The following is a 19,019-nucleotide window of genomic DNA, read 5'->3' on the forward strand; positions in this document are numbered from 1 at the left end:
GTGAGAATCAAATGAGATAATTATAAAGTTCTTGGCCCATTATGGGTGCTATATGATTGTTACTGCTTTTTTTATTTTTACCCATATATACCCATTATATCATGATGATTCTCCCTTTTCTCTTCTATTTTAAACTCCCCCCCCACCCCCGTTTCTTTCTTATATAAAGGGAACTGGGATAGGGATAGGAGTTCTGATTTCATTCATATAGGTGAGAAAATGGGTGAGAAAAATACCCTTTACTAATGCAAATCATCCCCTTCTCTGCAACTTATGGTCTGAAAGATTTGTTCTCTAAGAGACCTTAAGCAATCAAAGCTTCCAAGTAAAGAAATAGAGAAGTGAGTCAATGGAATGGATTAGGTTCAAAGACATTAACTATTTGACAAAAAATTGTTTTTAAACTCGAAAATAATATGGCAAAAATTAGGAAAGACCAGCATTTCACACCCTATACCAAGATAAGGATGAAATGGATACAGGATTTAGATATAAAGGGTAATACCAAAAGTCAATTAGGAGAACAAAGAATAGTCTATCTGTCAGATCTATGGAAAGAGGAGAAGTTTATGATCAAATAGATAAATGGATAATTCCTACTACATTAAATTTAAAAGTTTTTGTACAATTAAACCAATATAACCAATATTAGACAGTATGCATAAAGCTGGGAAACAATTTTCACAGAAACGATTTTCTGATATAGAACTTGTTTCTAAAATATACAGAGAACTGAGTCAAATTTATAAGAATATAAGCCATTCTTTGATTGATAAATGGTCAAAGAATATGACCAAGCAGTTTTCAGATGAAGAAATTAAAGTTATCTATAGTCATATGAAAAAATGCTCCAAATCATTATTAGAGAAATTCAAATTAAATCAACTCTGAGGTATCTATATCATCTTGGCTAAAATGACATTCCACTTTGGAGAGCAATTTGGAACTTGGCCCATAGGGCAATAAAACTGTGTATTCCCTTTTATCCACCAATCCCACACTAGGTCTATCTCAAAGCAATCATAAAAAAGGGAGAAAGACTCACATGTACAAAAATATCTATAGTACTCTTTTTTGCAGTGGGATTGCACATTTGAGAGGGTGCCCATCAATTGTGAAATGATGAATTATTGTATATAAATGAGATGGAATAAAAATGTGATGGGCAAAACTTTTCATCACCTGATATCCTGAATTTCTATTTAAGTTCTCATAGCTCCCAAATGAGAAAAGTAAAAACTCCTATAGAAAGGATTTATTTATTTGTTTGTTTGTTTATTTTTAGGTTTTTGCAAGGCAAATGGGGTTAAGTGGCTTGCCTAAGGCCACACAGTTAGGTAATTATTAAGTGTCTGAGGTCAGATTTGAACTCAGGTACTCCTGACTCCAGGGCAGGTGTTCTGTCCACTTCCACACCTAACCACCCAAGAAAGGATTTATTAATGAATAGAATGATCAAAGCATTTCTAGCAAGTGTTTATTCCTAGAAACTATGCTTCTCTTAAGATTTCATTAACATTTTTGGAAATGACATTACATTGAGGGCTCATTTGGCTCTTGCAGTTCACTAAAACCTCCAGATCTTTTCCAGATAAATGATTGTTTAACCTTGCCCTTTCCTACTCTTCCCCCATTTTCTACTTGTAGAGGTACCCTACTGTACTTCTGTAAGACTTTACAATTTATCTTCATATAAAGCTAAGGATATGGATAAAAAAGATGAATACTAAGATTTAAAAAGCTCCTCATCCCCCCTTTCCTGATACTCCACTCTAATGGTATTGTTCTTCATTTTTTCCAAGAGTACTAATGACATCATAGAAGAATGTCTTGACTAGTCTGTGAATTGGATTTAAGTGACACACAGTTGCACAAAAACATCCACTGCACTCTCTCTCTTCTAGAGTCATCAAAGTTCAAGATAAAAAATCAGGATGATTGGCTGTGGCTCCAAGATGCAGTGGATGCCTTTTAGTACTTTCAATGTCTCAGCTCTTAGCTGTCCACAGTGCCTGCTTCAGCCTCTTCTATGACTGTTGAAATTGTTCTTGTTTGTCCATTTCATGCAGAAGTCTTCATGTGCTTGGAGTAGAGATCCCCTAACTCACCAAAGGGTTTGAAACTTTCCTGTTACCCTCAACCTGGTTTAGCCGGTTGGCTGAGAAGGTTTAACGGGGTGTGGCTATGCATGTTAAAGTTTCTTGGAGCCACAGGTGAGAGATGAGTGGCTTAGTAGACACCAAAAGTGGATGAGTAGCCTTGAAAAGGGCTTGGCAACCCCCCGAATCAGAGGTGTTAGTCGTCTTTGAACTCATACACCCTACTCTAATGGCAATGGAGGTCAGAATCACTCCTCTGGAGTTTGTGAAACCTCTGTTGCTACATGCAATGTTATTCGAGAAAATCATATTATGTATATGTGAAAGGAACACTATTAATGGGAGGAAATCTAGACCTAATTCTACTCAGTTTTCCTGTTGGTAGAGCTGAGAATTGGTCCAAAAATTCTAAAAGACAATTTGAAATAACAGAAGTCAACAATAGCTGACCATTTGTTTGGTATGTGGTGGTATAGTGGTATATAGCACAGTGTCAGGAATATAGTACACATTTGATAAATGATTGTTGACTTTAGAAGGAAGTTTATTGGAATAGAAAAAATTTAAAAGATGCATAATGCCATCTGTTATCCAGTGTGTTAGCTTTCTCTGCCATCTTGTGCAAACTGCAAATTTGTTAAGCATGCCATTTGTCTTATCAGGCTTTTGTTAAAAATATAAAATGGTGCACTGTCAGCCATAGTTCCTTGAGGCACTTCTTTGGAGACCTTCTACTGAGATAACATTTATAAAGCACTGAACTATGCCCGGCAAATACTAGGTGTTTAATAAATGTTTGCTCCCTTTTTTCTATGACCTTAAACTGACACTAAAGCATTAATTATTCTTTGAGTCTTCTTCTGAATGCATCTCATTTTATTTGGAGTTGGCCCCAAGAAGATCTGAATTCAACTCCTACTTCAGGCATTGACAAGTTGTGTGAACTCTGAGCAGGTCCCTTTACCTCTCTATGCCTCAGTTTCCTCAACTGTAAAATGAAGAGGACCCCTCTAGGGGTCAAATTTTACATCTATGAGCCTATGATTTATCTTTTCCACAAGAATAGCTATGCGATGCTTTATCAAATACTTTGATAAAATCTAGACATTCCCTTGAACCACCACTTTAGCAACTTTATCAAAAAAGGAAGTAAGGTTGTCTGCCATCACCTGTTTTTCATGAAACAGTGCTATGTAAAAGAATTGGAGGTCAAAAGAAAAACAGGTATAAAGATCTGGGTCTGGAGAACTCATACATATATTCATAGAATTTGGATTGTGATATTTGGATATTTAAATTTCTGGATCCTGGGTTGCCCTAGATAATCTAAAGCAACAAATCCATACCAGGATGTGTCCAAATACTGCCGTATTCCAAGGCCACCTGACAGTTAATTTAAACTTTGAGACAACTATCATCTTTCCTACTATAAACAGTCTTGTTATGAGTATTTTAGTACATATGTATTGGCTCTTCCTGTTTTTTTGACCAACTTGGGCATATGCCCCATAGTAAGACCACTGGTTTGAAAGGTATGAACAGTTTGGTGAATTTTCTCTTGTAATTCCAAGATGTCTTTCAGAAACATTGGAACAATTTACAGTTCCATCATCAGTGGATTTAGCATGACTGAGGGAAACACTTTTTTTAAAAATTTTTTTCAAGGCAATGGGGTTAAGTGGCTTGCCCAAGGCTACAGGGCTAGGTACATTTCAAAATAAATGATATAATGTAAAGAGTCCAGTACCAACAAAGGTGGGGAAACTTGTCAAGCTTCCCATTTCTTTTCTTTAGCTGACTCAAGTTTATTTTATAACAATGGCAACTATAATAGTCAACACTTTTAAATGTAAACAAAAGCAAATTTTGGAAGAAGACTTTGGGATTGTTGAATTAACTGGGATTTAGCATTAAGGAGGTAGGCACAAAGACTTGTCTCAGGATTTGGGATTATCAGTTAGCCAAGAGTTACTTGAGTCCTCTGAATTAAAAAAAAGTTGATAAATTTCAATAGAATTGGTTTCCTTGATAATTTTCCCATTTAAAAACATTTTGTGGAGACCATGACACACAAAAATAGAGCTGTGAGAGACTTCTTATAACTGCTCTCTTATTATAGATAAGGAAACTGAGGCAGAGGGAGGTTAAGCTATGGCCTCAGAGTCAGAATTCAAACTTGACCGAAACCAATTTCTTGTCATCGTTCCTTGCTGCAGGGACTAACTAGCTAGCGGAGGGAAAAGTGACATCTTCACGGGGGGGGGGGGGGGGGGGGGGGGTGAGCATTGAGCATTCCAGTCACAGTGACTCCACAGCGCTGCGCAAGCAAAAGCAGGGGTTTTGTCCCCGCTCGCATTTGCTGGTGTGGAGAGCTGGACTATAAAGTTTCATTGGTTGGTGCCTCACCCTGAATAGGAAATGAGGCCCACAAATGCTTATGTCTCTCTCGCATTTCTTCACCTCAATCTTATCTTTCCCTCATCGTCATCTCTGCTCTTCCTTTGTTAGCCTCCTCAAAACGCCTTTCCATCTCAAGTGGGCCTTTCTCCTCCTCCCCGAGCGCCAGGAGGAAGCTCAGAAGCTCGGACAGCTAGTAGGGCCACCCAGTCCTAGGAGCCAGCCAGGGCAGAGAGAGGAGGCTGAGCCAGTGGGAGGGGAGGAGGCCGCAGTGGGGCGATTCGGGGGTGGGAGGGGAAAAGGAAGCCTTCCTCCGGGCTGGCCTCTCTGGGGGTGGCCACTCCCCGTCTTCTCCAGGCTGAAATTTCCGTGAAATCTAGAGGGCCGGTCCGCAGCCGCCGGGGCTGGGAGTGGGGATGGGGGGAGGTTCTCCCCAGTTTCCAAGGGGCGGAGTAGGGGTGGGGCACCACCAAGAACCATCCCTGTCCCCTGCCTCACTCCGCCCCAAGGCCAGCCCCCGGGCAGATGGGTCTCCGCCCCTTCCCAGCCCTCCCCCCATCTCTCAACCCAAGTCCTCTTTCGGCCCCCCGCTCTCTGATTGGCCGCGAGTCCCCTCCTCCTTTGGGTCGAATGGACACCACCAACCTGGTCAAAATTTTCGCCCCAGGCAAAGCGACACACGCGGGCGCACACACACACACACGCACACACAACCCACACTAGAGCCAGGCACACGCACACCTCGGGTACTGGCAGAGGCCAGGCGAAGGGTCCAGGGAAGGGAAGGAGGGGAGTCTGAGAAGGGAGGAGAGAAAGGAGGAGGAGGAGCAAAGGTGCTGGAAGAGAGAAAACTCACAACTTGTGAAAGAAGAGGAAACCTGCCCGGGAGACTGCGGCAGCGGGCTCTGCCTGTGCGCCCAGCGCGGGTTTCGCTCGTCTTGGGGCAGCGGCAACCGCGGCGGGGCGGGCGCCAGGCTCGGCTCATGCCCGCCTCCCCGGGGGGCCGAGGTCCGCGCCCAGGGGCACTTTGGCCATCCCGGGCGCGTTAGCCGAGGGCCGGCCGCCTTAGCCGAGGGCCGGCCGCCTTAGCCGGGACGCCTGCCCCCTCCCCACTCTTCGCTGGTCCCTCTCCGCCACGCCGCGCACGGCTCTTGGGTTGGAAAGAGGGTGTCGAAGGGCGTCGGGGGGATCCTCCCCAGAAGCATTCGGAGAGCGGCACCCGCTGTAGAAAATGAGACAGCATGTCTGACAAAATGTCCAGTTTTCTCTACATAGGGGACATCGTGTCCCTGTATGCGGAGGGCTCGGTCAATGGCTTCATCAGCACCCTGGGGTAAGGAGAGGGGCTCGGACTGGGGAGCGCAGCCTCAGTCTCTTTTCTCTCTTTTTTTCCTCCTTCCTTTTCTTTGGGCTTTCCCAGGGTGGGTGGGTTGGGGGGAAACTTCTGCAGACTATCTGCACCGCCCCGCCCTCCACGACACCCCCTCCCCCCAGACTTGAGGAACCCCCGGATCTGACAAGCGGGGGACCGAGGAGAGCTTTGCCCCCGCGCACAGGAAGCTGCTTGGGGAGAACTGTTTCTCTTGCAACTCCACAATCTCATGTGGAGAGACAGATCAAAGGAGGAAGTGATTCAGAAGCCTTAAACAGGCCTGGGGAAGAAGTTCACCTTCTTTATTGGCTTCTTCTCCTAAGGTTGTTTTTGTAGAAAACGTTGACTTTTGATGAAAAGAAAAAAATCCTCCTCCCATCTTTGCTTCCCAACCCCGCCTCCTTCCCCACCCCAATCTATTCCGCGCTTGGAGTAGCTCTCAATTACCCTTGATTCTCAGGTGACCGCGGGATGCATAGAAAGTATCCAGGACACTCAGAGTCCTCACCTTGACTTTACCCCTGTCTCCCGGCTCAGTTCCTTTTGCTCCTGCCATTGGGTCAAACTCCGCAGCCTTTGGGATTAGACTAGACGATCCTATGTTGAAATTCTCAAAGGGATCTGACAATCTGTCAAAAAAACAAAACAAAACCCCAAAGCACGTACAATATGCCGGCATATATTACTATACCATATCTACTACTCTAAGCATTGGGCATCAAAGGCAAAAGACAGCCCCTGCTCTCGAGGAGTCTAATTCGGGAGACTATGTAAACAGTTAGGTACAAACAAACTATGTCCAGGATATAGTGGAAATACTCAACAGAGGGAAGGCATGGAATTAAGGTACATCAAGGAAGGCATCTTTGTAGAAGTTAGGATTTTAGCTGGGGACATGAAGGAAGTAGAGTAGCCACGAGGCGGAGATGGAGGGAGAGTTTTACCAACCTGGAGACAGCCAGAGAAATACCTGAAATTCAGGAATGAATTGTTTTGTTCGAGGAAGAGCAAGAAGTCAGTGTCATTGGATGGCCAGTTATCTATGTGTTGGGGTGTAAACTGTTGGAAAGTCGTGAAAGATAGGGAACTATGAGATGATGAATGATTTTGAACATCAAACTGAGGATTTTATAAAGGGCTCCCAATAGTTCCAAGATTCTTTTCTATGTTCAAGCTTTCCAAGGGAGGTAGGGTGGTGCAATGAAAAGATCAAAGACCCTGGAGCCAGAGAACTTGGGTTTAAATTATTACCTACCATATGATTTTAGGCAAATCCCACTACCTTTCTGACCCTCAGCTTCAGCATCTATAAAAATTAGATGTTTGTACTAGATGACTTCTTAGGTCTCTTCTAGCAATAATGAAGCAGTTACATTTGCTCTGCTGCTTCTGGAACTCAGAACAAGTATAGAACTTTTCAGTTTCTGGACTTTGTTTAAAAAATTTAATAAGAATTTTGTTTTAAACCAAATTCAAAGTTCTTGAGATCCCCCATTGATTTATGAATGAAAAAAATAAGGTGCTATTAAAATGAAATCTCATGTCAGAAGTCCTTTAAACTTCAAATAATGCTGGCAGAGATTGCTGCTTCCTTAATTTTGACCAATAACTTAATGTTTAATTTATTTATGGGCTAAACTTTGATATGGTGCAAAAGGAAATATCTGTATGCTTCTCTTAGCACTTATGTAATAAAATAAGAATTATTAATGCTGTGGAACTTTTTTAGGATGTTACTATATGTAGTTGTTGTGTCCATGGTTACATTATTTAACATCCAAGATATTTGAATATAAATATAGTGCTACTGTTCTCAGTATTTAGAATCTGATTAATTGCCATAGTACTTGTATAGGTCCCATTGCAACCCCTCCCCCATAATAGGTATCTGTACAAGCAATATTCCATGCCTACTAAATTGTAGTGTGGCAGAAAAGAAATGGTGAATGTCAAGAACTTTGGTTTACATATTTTTATTTGGTGAGATACAATAAGTTTTGGCAGAAATAGTGAAGACAATTTAAATTCTGGGTCCCAACGTTTCCAAGTGACCTTCCTTCCCTGCTATACCTTCCACCTCCCCATAAACTCCAGATATCCATCACGTGATAACTATTACATTCCTTAGATGGGTTCCATCTAAGGAGACTTTATGATCTGTAGCTGTTATATCTGTGGCCAGTGAACAGACTAAAATTCTGTTCAAGGAAAAGACAGATTGTTGTAGGATCTTGTTAATAGTTTGATTCAATTGAACAAACATTTCTTAAACACCTAACCTACAAGGTGTGTGGTACTAAAACCACAAAGACAAAAAGATGAAAATCATCTCCTAAACTTACTTGAGAAGCTTAAATTCTATTGGGGGATACTATATCTTAATAGATAAGAAGATACAAGACAACTTAATGAGAGAAAGGACTAGCAACCAGGGGGAACAGGAAAGGCTTTTTGTAGAAGATGACACTGAGGTTAAACCCTTTTAAAAATTGCAGATTCTTATAGCAGGTGAGGTGTCATTCATGAGGAACAGTTAGCACAAAAGTACAGAGATAGGTGATAAAATGGCAAATTCAGGGAATTTTAAAGAGACAAATTTGACTGGAATTCAGGTTGCATGAAGGGAAGTACTGTAGTATGAAATAATTCTGGAAAGACAGCCTGGAAGAAGATTGTAAAGTACTTTAAATACCAAGTTCAGGAGTTTATATTTTAATCTAGAGGCAATAGGGAGCTACTGAAAATTCTTGAGCATGGAAGAGTGACTTAGTCCTTTGCTTTTGGTAAGTTTTTTTCGTGACAAATGCATAGGACAGATGAGAATGGGGGAGAATAGTGAGACCCATTAATGACTAGTAAAATTGTGTAGGCAAAAGATGATAAAGGTAAGAAACAGAGCAATAATTGTGTGAGTGGAGAGAAGGGGATAGATGAGAAAGATATTACATAGCAAGGGGCAACTGGGTGGTACTGTAGATAGAGTACCACCCTGTATCAGGAGGATCTGATTTCAACAAAACTGAGTGACAGGAAGATAGGTGGTATCCTCAGTAGAAGTAGAAAAGTTTAATAAGAGTTTTGAATTGAAATTTATCAAGAAAATATTTTACTCCTATTGTTTATAAACAAATTAAGTATATCAACTAAGCAGTCTGTATTTCTATGTAATCAGTCACCTTAGGAGTATTTGACTTTCTCCAGCTTGTTTGTTATGCTCTAAAACAGATTTCTTTGAAAACTTACATAATATTTAATATTGTTTGCTTTTTGTATTTTGAAATTGTGTTATCCTCAGAGTATGTTTGAGCAATGTCTTATTTTCTTGTTCATGAACTGAGCCTTACAATACATAATGTGATGGTATCTTTATGTAGCTGACTTCTGTGGCAAGGAAGGCCATTAAAATTGCTTATAGTGGCTGGAGTTTAACTTTCATTGATTAGATGTTCTCGCCTTGAGATGGACCACTTGTAGTTCAGCCAACATTCTTAGCATTTATATGTACTAATGGAGTTCCAGGATTTACTATATCTCCTGTAAAATCTGCCTTAAATATAATCATGTAGAGATTTAATTGAGTCTTAATAAATGATAATGGTGCTGTTCTGTTAATAATCTTTGGTCTTCACTAAATGGTACTGTGTCAGCCTTACTTAATCCTAAAACAGTTCTCTTCTGTTAAGAAGGCCAGAATAAAATGGGGCTACCAACAAGAATAATCAAACTTAACTATTGTTCTTTTTATCTGGTATTCTCTAAACCTTATTGAAAACAGTAATTAATTATTTTTAAATTAATATTTTCCAAATTCTGCTAAATATTACATATGTACATAATTTTGTAAAAATGTACAATGATGAACTCAGAAAATGTAAAAGTCTCTTTTAAAACAACCCATTCCTTGTAACCACTTTAATAAAATATATTCCAAAGGGAAAAGGAGACATATCACATTTTCTTCCTCTCTTAAATGCTGAATAATTAATGAGGTCTTTTAGAAATCTTTACTAACAACTATAGGGGAAACTTTGTGTTTGTGAAAGAAGAGGCCTGGTGATTATTCTATCTCAACTCCAGGACTCCAGTTTTCTTTTCCCTGATTATTAGAGGTGTTTCTAATCTTTTGTTTCTCTATCATTGTCCTAGTTTAGGAGTTTGAGTATTTTACTTTTTAAATTTTTATTGTATCATAGTGAGTAAGATTCATATCAATATAGTATATGCTGTCATAACTGGCTCACATAAAAGAACTCTAGAAGTAGAGTCAGAAAGAAACTTGAATTAGAATATTACTCTGACTTTTATTAGTGGAATGTTCTTGGATAAATGCTTTAATTTTTTGAACTGTAGGGAAGGGAGCAAGTTCATATTAAGCACAGTGATCCTTGCAAAAACACAATGAAGTGGATTCTATAGTTTTGAACATTGAGGTGGACAGAGGTAAAATGACTTGTACAGAGTCACAAAGTTCATAAGAACCTGAGACTAGATTTGAACTTGGGTCTTTCAGTCCAGTGTTCTATCCACAGTGCCATCTATCTGCCTTATCTGTACAAGGTGCATTATAATATCTGTTACCTACTTAATGGTGTTCTGAGATTCAAATTAGGATATATATTTAAATGTTCAATGCTTCTACCATTATTTTTATTTTTATGTTGAATCAGTTGAAAGATCCCTTATATATTACATAACTTCTTAGTAAGGTTTGAAACTGTCATTTAAACAACTTCTCTGGCTTACTTTTTAATATGGAGTTTTCAGTTTCAAGAAATAAAATTTAAAATATTTTTAAAAACTCACTTGAATAAATTGACTCCTAATACAGGTGGCACTATATCTATATCTATCTATCTCTATATATTTTATCATAGCACTCTTCTTTAGAAAAATTGAACTTGATTTGTAAACATAATTATTTTATTTATTCTTCTTCCTGCAAAATGAGTCACAGCTAAGATTAATCTCATTTGATGACAGGGGTACTCAGAACAAATTTTTTTGCAGGAGTCTGTGGGAGCCAGCTGATCAGGCTAGGGAGAGCCATTATTAATTTTTTGTCATGAGCATTCACACCTCGAAAATTTACAAATGGCACAAATACTTGATTTTTTTTATTTTGTTGATTGTCTAGCCTTCAGAATGTGTTAATAATGCAGATTAAACTTTTAAAAAGTATGTCATGTACATGTTTCTCCTAGAGAACTCCCATTGTTAAATATTTACTAACTTCTAATCGTTTAAGATATACAGTTTTGTGGATGGCCTAGCTGGAAATAGATCAGGGAAATTTTGTTATCTTGAACCTTTCCTGCTTAGGGCTCTGCTGTTGCTGTTTTACAATTTGTCCTCAGAAATATGGAGCAATTAAAAAATTATAATACAAACCCTAGTAAATGCTATTAATAACTTTTTAGCATTGTTTCCTTAATATATCTATTGGATATAGCAGAAATTAAAAAAAAATAAAGAATCATGGAAACATTTAGTAGGTTTTCTACTTTGTAGCGATCTAAAAATGAATGCCTCATTTTCTGTTTCTAGTACCTTTCCAAAGCCAAGTGGTGGGAGGCAAGATTCACCATCAATCTTCTGAAGTTATTTATGATCCCTTGTAGAAAAATCAGAGTTCTGAAGTCTTTTACTGTTTTTTTTCTTTTCGTTATTGTAGCACAAGTAAATTGTTCCCTTAGTTCTACTTCCTTCATTTTGCATTGATTTATAATATTCTCCTTTCTCTGAATTAGTATTCATCATTTCTTACTGCACAATGATATTACATTACATCCTTGGTACCACAGTTTGTTCAGCCATTCATTGTTTTTTCCCCTCTTCAAACTTAGTTGATTAAAAAAAAAATCCTGTTGATTTTTCATGCTTTTCCATTATTTTTTTAAACTGCCCATTTGAAACCAACAAGCATTTATTCAGGACATGAAAAGTGCAAAGGACTGTTTAATGTTGATGAATATGTGAAAAGAGAACCAAAAACAAACAAACAAAACTATGCCCTCAAAGTGATTACAATCTAACAAATTGGTATGAATTTCTTATAAATTAAATAAGTGCTATATGAGGCAGACAATCTACTTTCTTTGTTTGGACTTGTGTTTTAAAGAATGGAGAAGATAGACATTTCTGCTTTCCCTCATTTCTCCCTTAATAAGCATAATGGGAAGATGAATTCAATCATGATGTATTATTGAGAATTGACTTGTTCTAGCTATTCCAGGACTATGTAACCTTGAGAGAGTTACTTAGCCTCTCTTAGTTTCAAGTTTTTCTATAAAATAAGGGGCTATAGTAAATGAATTTAAAAGTTCCTTTCAAAATTAACATTTTATACATTTAGCTACCCCTTAGTAAGAAGGATGCTATGGAAAATCAACTTCTCTTTATGTTTATTTTTAAAATATATTTTATTGATAACTTTTATTTTACATCATCTACATTCCTTTTCTATTCTCCTCCAAGAGCCAGTCATTAAAATAAAGAATTAAAAAATTGACAAAATTAACCAAAATATTGAAAGAGTCTAATACTATATGCATTATCTTTCCTCCCTCCACCCACTATGATCCACTAACTTTACAAAGAAGAGAAGTGAGATGTATTCTCAATTCATACTTTTTTAGTACTCAGTTTCAGTTGTTTTATTGCTGCTTTCCCCTTTTACATTATTGTACTTTTTTTTTACTTTTGCTTATTTTTCCTTTGTGTCAGTTCATATAAGTGTTCCCATTCTTCTCATGATGAAGTCATCATGAATATACATTTTTCTTACAGCACAGTATTACTACATTAAATTCACATACTAATATTTGTTTAGTCATTTTTCTAGTTCATGGGAACCTACTTTGTTTTCAGTTCTTTGATACCATAAAAAGTCAGCACAAATATTTTATTTTACATTTGCAACTTACAATTGCAATTTACATGTGCAATTCCTGCAATTGCAGGAAAGTGATTTGGAATTATTCAAAGAACTAAAAACATTTCTTTTCACAGTGGTTTGACCAAGTCACAATACCACCAACAAAGTATGTGTACTTATCTTTTCATAACCCTTCCAAAATTGACTATTGCCATACTTTATCATCTATTTCCTGTTGTTAGTTCTGAAGTGAAATCTTAGGGTTTTTTATTTGTATTTCTCTTCCTATTAGTGATTTGGAACATTCTTTTATATGGATTTTAATAGTTTGCATTCATATTTGATTACTAATGTTTTAGGGAATTTCTTTAGTTCTTATATATTTCTGTTAATTGTCTGTATACTTGAACATCAAACTAAGATCAGCAATTTTTGTTACAAAAATTTTTCCCAATTGACCTTTTACATTCTAATCCTAGTTACATTAACTTTGTTCATGAAAAAGTCTTTCAATTTCATGTAATTAAAACAATCTATTTTATTTTCTGCCATTACCTCTATCCTTTTTTTTGGGGGTTAAGAATCCATTCCCTATGGCAAAATTCCAAAGAATGATAATGTCCCTAGAGAAAAGCAATGAGAAAGCACTGATAGTTTTATAGGTAAGGTACACCGAGCCTAATTTAAGATTTTTTAGATGTATTGATCAATTTTGCTAATTTTTTTCTCATTTAAAAATATTTGCTATATAATATGGCTCTGAGTAGAGAAAAAGAGAAGATACTAGGAGAAATTTTGAGGATGTAGAAAAACAATAGATATCAATAAAATTTATCTTAAAATTCAATCTCCAACCATAACTTTGAAAGATATATTTGCTTTTTCTAATGTTTTTATGATGATTTTTGACATTTACTTCCCATATTAATTTTAAAATGTATTTAGTACATGGTGTGTGATGGTCTAAACCCAGTTTCCATACTAGACTAATTTCTAGTTTTTCATGAAATTCTTGCTATACAAAGAATCCTTTCCTAGGTTGGTTATGTTTTTGGTTCATTGAATACTAAGTTATTGAATTCAATTATTTCTGATTTTTCCTTTTTTTTAGTCTCTTCCATTGATCTATTTTTCTATTTTTAAACAACTTAGTGGGTTCTATAATATAGTTTGAGGATTAAAAATGTTATTTATTTGCTTTTCATTTCTATGTCTTCAAATGATTTTTTTTGTATTGTCCTCTAAATGAATTTTGATATGATCTCGTCTTAATCTGTTTGATAGTTTGATTGGTATAGCACCAAATCTGTAAATTAACTTCAGTATTTTACATTTTATTGCCATGAACACTCACTGTTCCTTCAATTACTTAAATTGTTCTTTAATTTCTTTAAGGAGCATTTTATAACTTTTAGAAAGGTATTGAATTTGCTTTGGTAAATTGACCCCAAGCTATTTTGTGTTAATTTGGAGTCAGATTTTTCTTTTATGGTTTTTGAATTTTGTTATTAATATACAGAAATGCTGTTAATTTTTAAAGTCAGTTTATTTTGAGATTGCAACTTTACTTAAGTTGTCCACATTAATTTCTTTGCTGATTTCCTAGGATTTTTTAAGAGCCATCATGTTATCAGCATAGAGGGATAATTTTTGTTTCTTCTTTGTGAATCTTTCTCCTGTCTTACTACTATTGTAAGTATTGTAAAAAGCAACAGGGAAAGGGAACATCTTTGTTTACTGGAAAGTGCCAATTTCCTCATCACTTATAGTGCTAGTTTTTGATGTTTTTATAGATGCATTTTATCATATAAAAAGATTGCTCTATGCCTATGCTTTGTAAGGGTTTTTTTTAACATAACTATTATAACTTGTCAAAGACTTTTTCCTCTAGTTGTTGATATAATCAACTTTTAATGTGTTTATTTAATTATGCTATTTTTTTCATAATGTTGAACCATCCTTGCATTTCTGGTACCAATACAAATTGATCATAGTGAATCATTTTTGATAAATTGCTGTAATCTTCCTGCTAGAATTTTATTTAAAATTTTAGAATCAATATCTAAATATATTTGTGTCTCAGTTAAAAACTGTTTTTATCCTTTTTTTTCTTTGTCAATACTTTGTCCCTGTGATTTGTCTTGACAAGACTACTTTGATGAGATCCTATTCCCACAGGCTGTCTTCTTCCCCTCGCCCTTCTCTCTCTCTCCCTCTCCTCCCCCATTTGTCAACCCTTTCCCTAGTTTTCAGATTTTACTTAAAGTACTGATTTCTTTTTTCCTTTTATTTAGTTATCTCTTTCTTCCTCTGTTTCTCCTGTTGTTGTTGTTGTTGTTGTTGTTGTTTTTAGGTTTTTGTAAGGCAAATGGGGTTAAGTGGCTTGCCCAAGGCCACACAGCTGGGTAATTATTAAGTGTCTGAGACTGGATTTGAACCCAGGTACTCCTGACTCCAGGGCCTGTGCTTTATCCACTGCGCCACCTAGCTGCTCCTGTTTCTCCTGGAGATTAAATGTTTGCTTAAAAATTACCCCACTTCTTTTCAACTTCTTAGCTTAGTTTTTTCTAAGAACTTCTTTGCTTTACCCCTTTCATTAAATTTTTTCTCTTCCTATTTATTCTCTAATTTCATTCACTTATTAAATATATTTACTTTTCCCTTCTCTAATCTCTTTGAATTTCTTGGGAATTTAAAGATTCTGAGGTTTTGGATGTGAATGCACTCTAACCAATTTTAATATTTCTGATTTTATAGATCTTGCCTTTTGCCCCCTTACTCCTGGAAGTATCAATTTATTAGGGAAATTATATATATATACATATATATATATATATATGTATATATGCAAGAAGCAAGATTTCCTGGTATAAATTACTTTTGTACTTAATAAAGAAGCCCAATTCTATCACGATCATTTCTCAATGATTATGAGATTTTCTTCTCAGGGCAACATTCTCCCCCCACCCTCCATTTTTAGGGAGTAATCTTCCTCTAGGAGTTCACATATCCATTCTCCTTTGGCAGGATGTTGTCTTTGGAGGCACAATGCTCTCTTAGAGAATGTGTTTCTCAATGTATCAATGCTCCCTAAATTAAACCCATCACGAGACTCCCATTTCCCATCACAGGCATCTACTTCCTCTTTTCCCAGGAAGTGTTTTTCATTCAGTTTGACTCTCTCCCCCATTGGGTTGGAAAACTCCTTTCATTTCCCCAGTTTCAGTCCTTACCTTCTGCCATTTCTTCCACTCTTTTGCAGGTAATATCTCTTCTTTCTGAGAAATGGGAGCAGATAGCATCCATTTCCTATTCATCAGTAGTCTTATTAAATATACAGCTCCTTCCCTTCTCCACCTCCTTTCTATCCATTTATGCCCCCTTCAATTTTACAGTTTTATCCCTAAAAGACACATTGATTAATCTATAATGGGGTTGTGAGGATCTGTGTGTTGAACTCCATCATCCCTTTTATTCCTTTAAATTCTGCTTTATCCTTTGTGAGCTTTTTAAAAAAAAATCTCATGATGATCCCTCTTGATTCTGTCTTCCTTCTCCCCTTTCCTTTCTACTGTGCTGTTCAATCTTTTTCTTTTCCATTTAAAAATGCTAAACATGAAGTAGTTTATTTCATTATTTGTTTCTGTTGTTTGGGGTTTATGTAAGTCTAATATTCTTATATCTTTTATTTTGTCAGAAATGCTTCAAATGCCTCTTTTTCATTGAATGTTTATATTTTTTGTTCTAAGCCTGTCCAATTTCTTGCTTCTTTGGTGACATTCTTTATCATGGATCCAATTTTTACTCATGGGCTAATTGAATTCTTTATTTTTGCTATAAGAGCTATATTCTGATGTATGTATTCCTATTTTTTTCTTTTATGGATTTCCTATCTCTTTTGGACCATTCTTCATTTTCTTGTTGGTCCATGCTCTTTCAGGATTCCACAGGAGTCTGTGTTTCATTAGGCATGGTTTTCTTTCTGTTGTTTGGTCATATTTCAGAGCTTTGTAATCTTTTTTTAGGGCTTATTACTTATTCTTCCTTCTAATTTTAGAGTCTTCTCTGTAGGTTTATGTTTGTATTCTAGGTTTTTATGAATTTTTTTCCCCTTGAATTCTTTGGAGTTTCAGCCTTTTATGGGTGTTTGTATGTATGTATACACACACACACATATATGTACATACTTCTCTTCCCCCCCCCCCCCCACTTTCTGACTCCTCTGTCTTTCCTGGTGAAGACAGTCTAAGTTACTTCAGCTTCCTTCTTTGTTGGGGGATTTAAGTTTTAACTGAGTTGGTTCTTGCCCTCAGTGCTTCTGGGGATATGGGACTGACTCCATCTAGATGAGTTTCAGTCCCCTTTCCTTCAGAGGTTGAGTGCAGTCACTCATACTGGCTCTCTAATCCAGTTTTAGCATTGGCCATTCTTTCCTTCTCTGGTTGTACTGCTATTATTTGAAGGCTTAAAAGAAGGTGGGGAAGTTGTTAGGGTTATTAACCTAGAAAACTCCTTAGTCAAAAAGGCAGAACATTTTCCACCCTCCCTCAACTCTTCTTACAAGATTAGTCAGAATCAATCTGCTGATTGTTGTATGATGAGGGGGAGGGCAAAGTGAGTTATATTAGAAAAGTCTCTGTTGTCCGAGTCTTCAGACTTTTTGTGACTCCATTTGGGATTTTCTTGGCAAAGATACTAGTTTGCCATTTCCTTCTCCAGCTCATTTGACAGATAAAGAAACTGAGATCAACAGGGATAAGTGACTTTTCCAGGGTCACACAGCTAATAAGTATCTGAAGTTGTATTTGAACTAAGGTCGGACTCCAGACCCACTCCTCTCTCTATTGAGTCATCTCAACATCTTTGTAATAGTAGTAGGTAATTCCAAATATGGATTCAAGGAACAAGTTCACTGGTCAGTTTGTCTATCCCTGCTATTTCCCTCCTAAGGGAGAGTTGGTAGAAGGAATGAGTGAGTGCTTCAGAGATTAAATTTTCCCTATTTTAGTGATTTTACTTTGTCAGGGTTCTTCTTTTTTGTCCTTTAAACTCAATTATTTTTTTATTTATATCTAGTGCATAATTATACTTTTTTGGAGTTGTTTGAGATTGGTGGAAATTGAGCAACAGTTTTCAATAGTTTATTGTCCTAAGAATTGTTATTATGTTTCTGAATAGTTTAAGATGAATCAAAGGAATCATGAATAGTAAGATTTAAATGAATTGGTTCAGTTTCAAAGGAAAGCTAATGAATGAGCTAGAAATAGAGCTCTAGCTCTATTCCTGTTCTCTATGCATTTGACTAGTCTGCTTTTTCATAATAAGCTTATAGTCAAAATACATGAAAGTTGACTTTGTTTTAAGGTTCTGGACAAATATTTGTGTTTATGTGTATTAATTATTTGATTATGATAAATATAATTATGTAAATATCTCAAATAATAAAACTGCACCATTCCAGTTGGTATTGGTTTGGAAAAATTTTCCTCATATTTTTTCAGTCTGACTCTTTGTTCTCTTTTATCCATCTTTTTTTTTTTTTTGAAATTTAATTTAACTTATTTAGGGCAATGGGGTTAAGTGACTTGCCCAAGGTCACACAGCCAGGCAATTATTAAGTGTCTGAGGTCGGATTTGAATTCAGGTCCTCCTGACTCCTGGGTCAGTACTCTATCCACTGCACCACCTAGCAGCCCCTCTTTTATCCATCTTGAGGGTTGGCAGTAGTTTTGCTTAGATCTACTGAATTTCACTTACCCAATTTTACCTAGTTTTGAATGTCCTGTTTATAAAAATCTACATATAACTTTCCTTTGCTGTTATTCTTTAACAGGTATTATGCAGGATTTTTGAATTGTAGTTGTAATAAACTGAGAAATATGATTTCTTCCTATTTTCCCAAGGGTCTTTTTTTTTCTTTTTTCCCCAAAGGGTCTTAATGTAGTATTCTCTTTTCTAATCTTTTTGTCCAGCTGAATTTTAAATGATCCAAAAGACTATTCCTGGGAAATCTTATATTAAATAATAGAAAGCTATTTTAAATCCTTTCAGATTGAGGCACTGCACAAATGTTAATAAATAAATCAATAAATAGATTTTGCTTTTAGGAAGATTTCATCCTCCCTTTCTTCCTCTCTAATTTTCTTCCTCCTAGCATTATGTTGAAGTAGTGAACTAGTTGGGAGAACTCTAGACCTGAAGTTCAGAAGCTTTGGAGTCTTATTCTTCATCTAGAATTTAATAGCTTTGTGACTTTTCTGATTCTCAACATCCTTAG

At 36.6% G+C, this 19,019-nt stretch overlaps 1 protein-coding gene across 1 annotated transcript in view; it reads left to right on the top strand.

Annotated features, from left to right (window-relative positions):
* Window positions 1-5,550: 5,550 nt before the first annotated feature.
* The window catches only part of ITPR2 (inositol 1,4,5-trisphosphate receptor type 2), a 482,746-nt gene continuing 469,277 nt past the window's right edge, over window positions 5,551-19,019 (top strand). Inside the window, exon 1 of the mRNA XM_074195308.1 lies at window positions 5,551-5,829. Coding sequence (XP_074051409.1) covers window positions 5,738-5,829 — 92 coding nt within the window. The 5' untranslated portion in view covers window positions 5,551-5,737. The remainder of the gene's footprint in view (window positions 5,830-19,019) is intronic.

The sequence above is a fragment of the Macrotis lagotis genome, chromosome 7, assembly GCF_037893015.1.
Source record: "Macrotis lagotis isolate mMagLag1 chromosome 7, bilby.v1.9.chrom.fasta, whole genome shotgun sequence".
NCBI classification, from domain to species: Eukaryota; Metazoa; Chordata; class Mammalia; order Peramelemorphia; family Peramelidae; genus Macrotis; species Macrotis lagotis.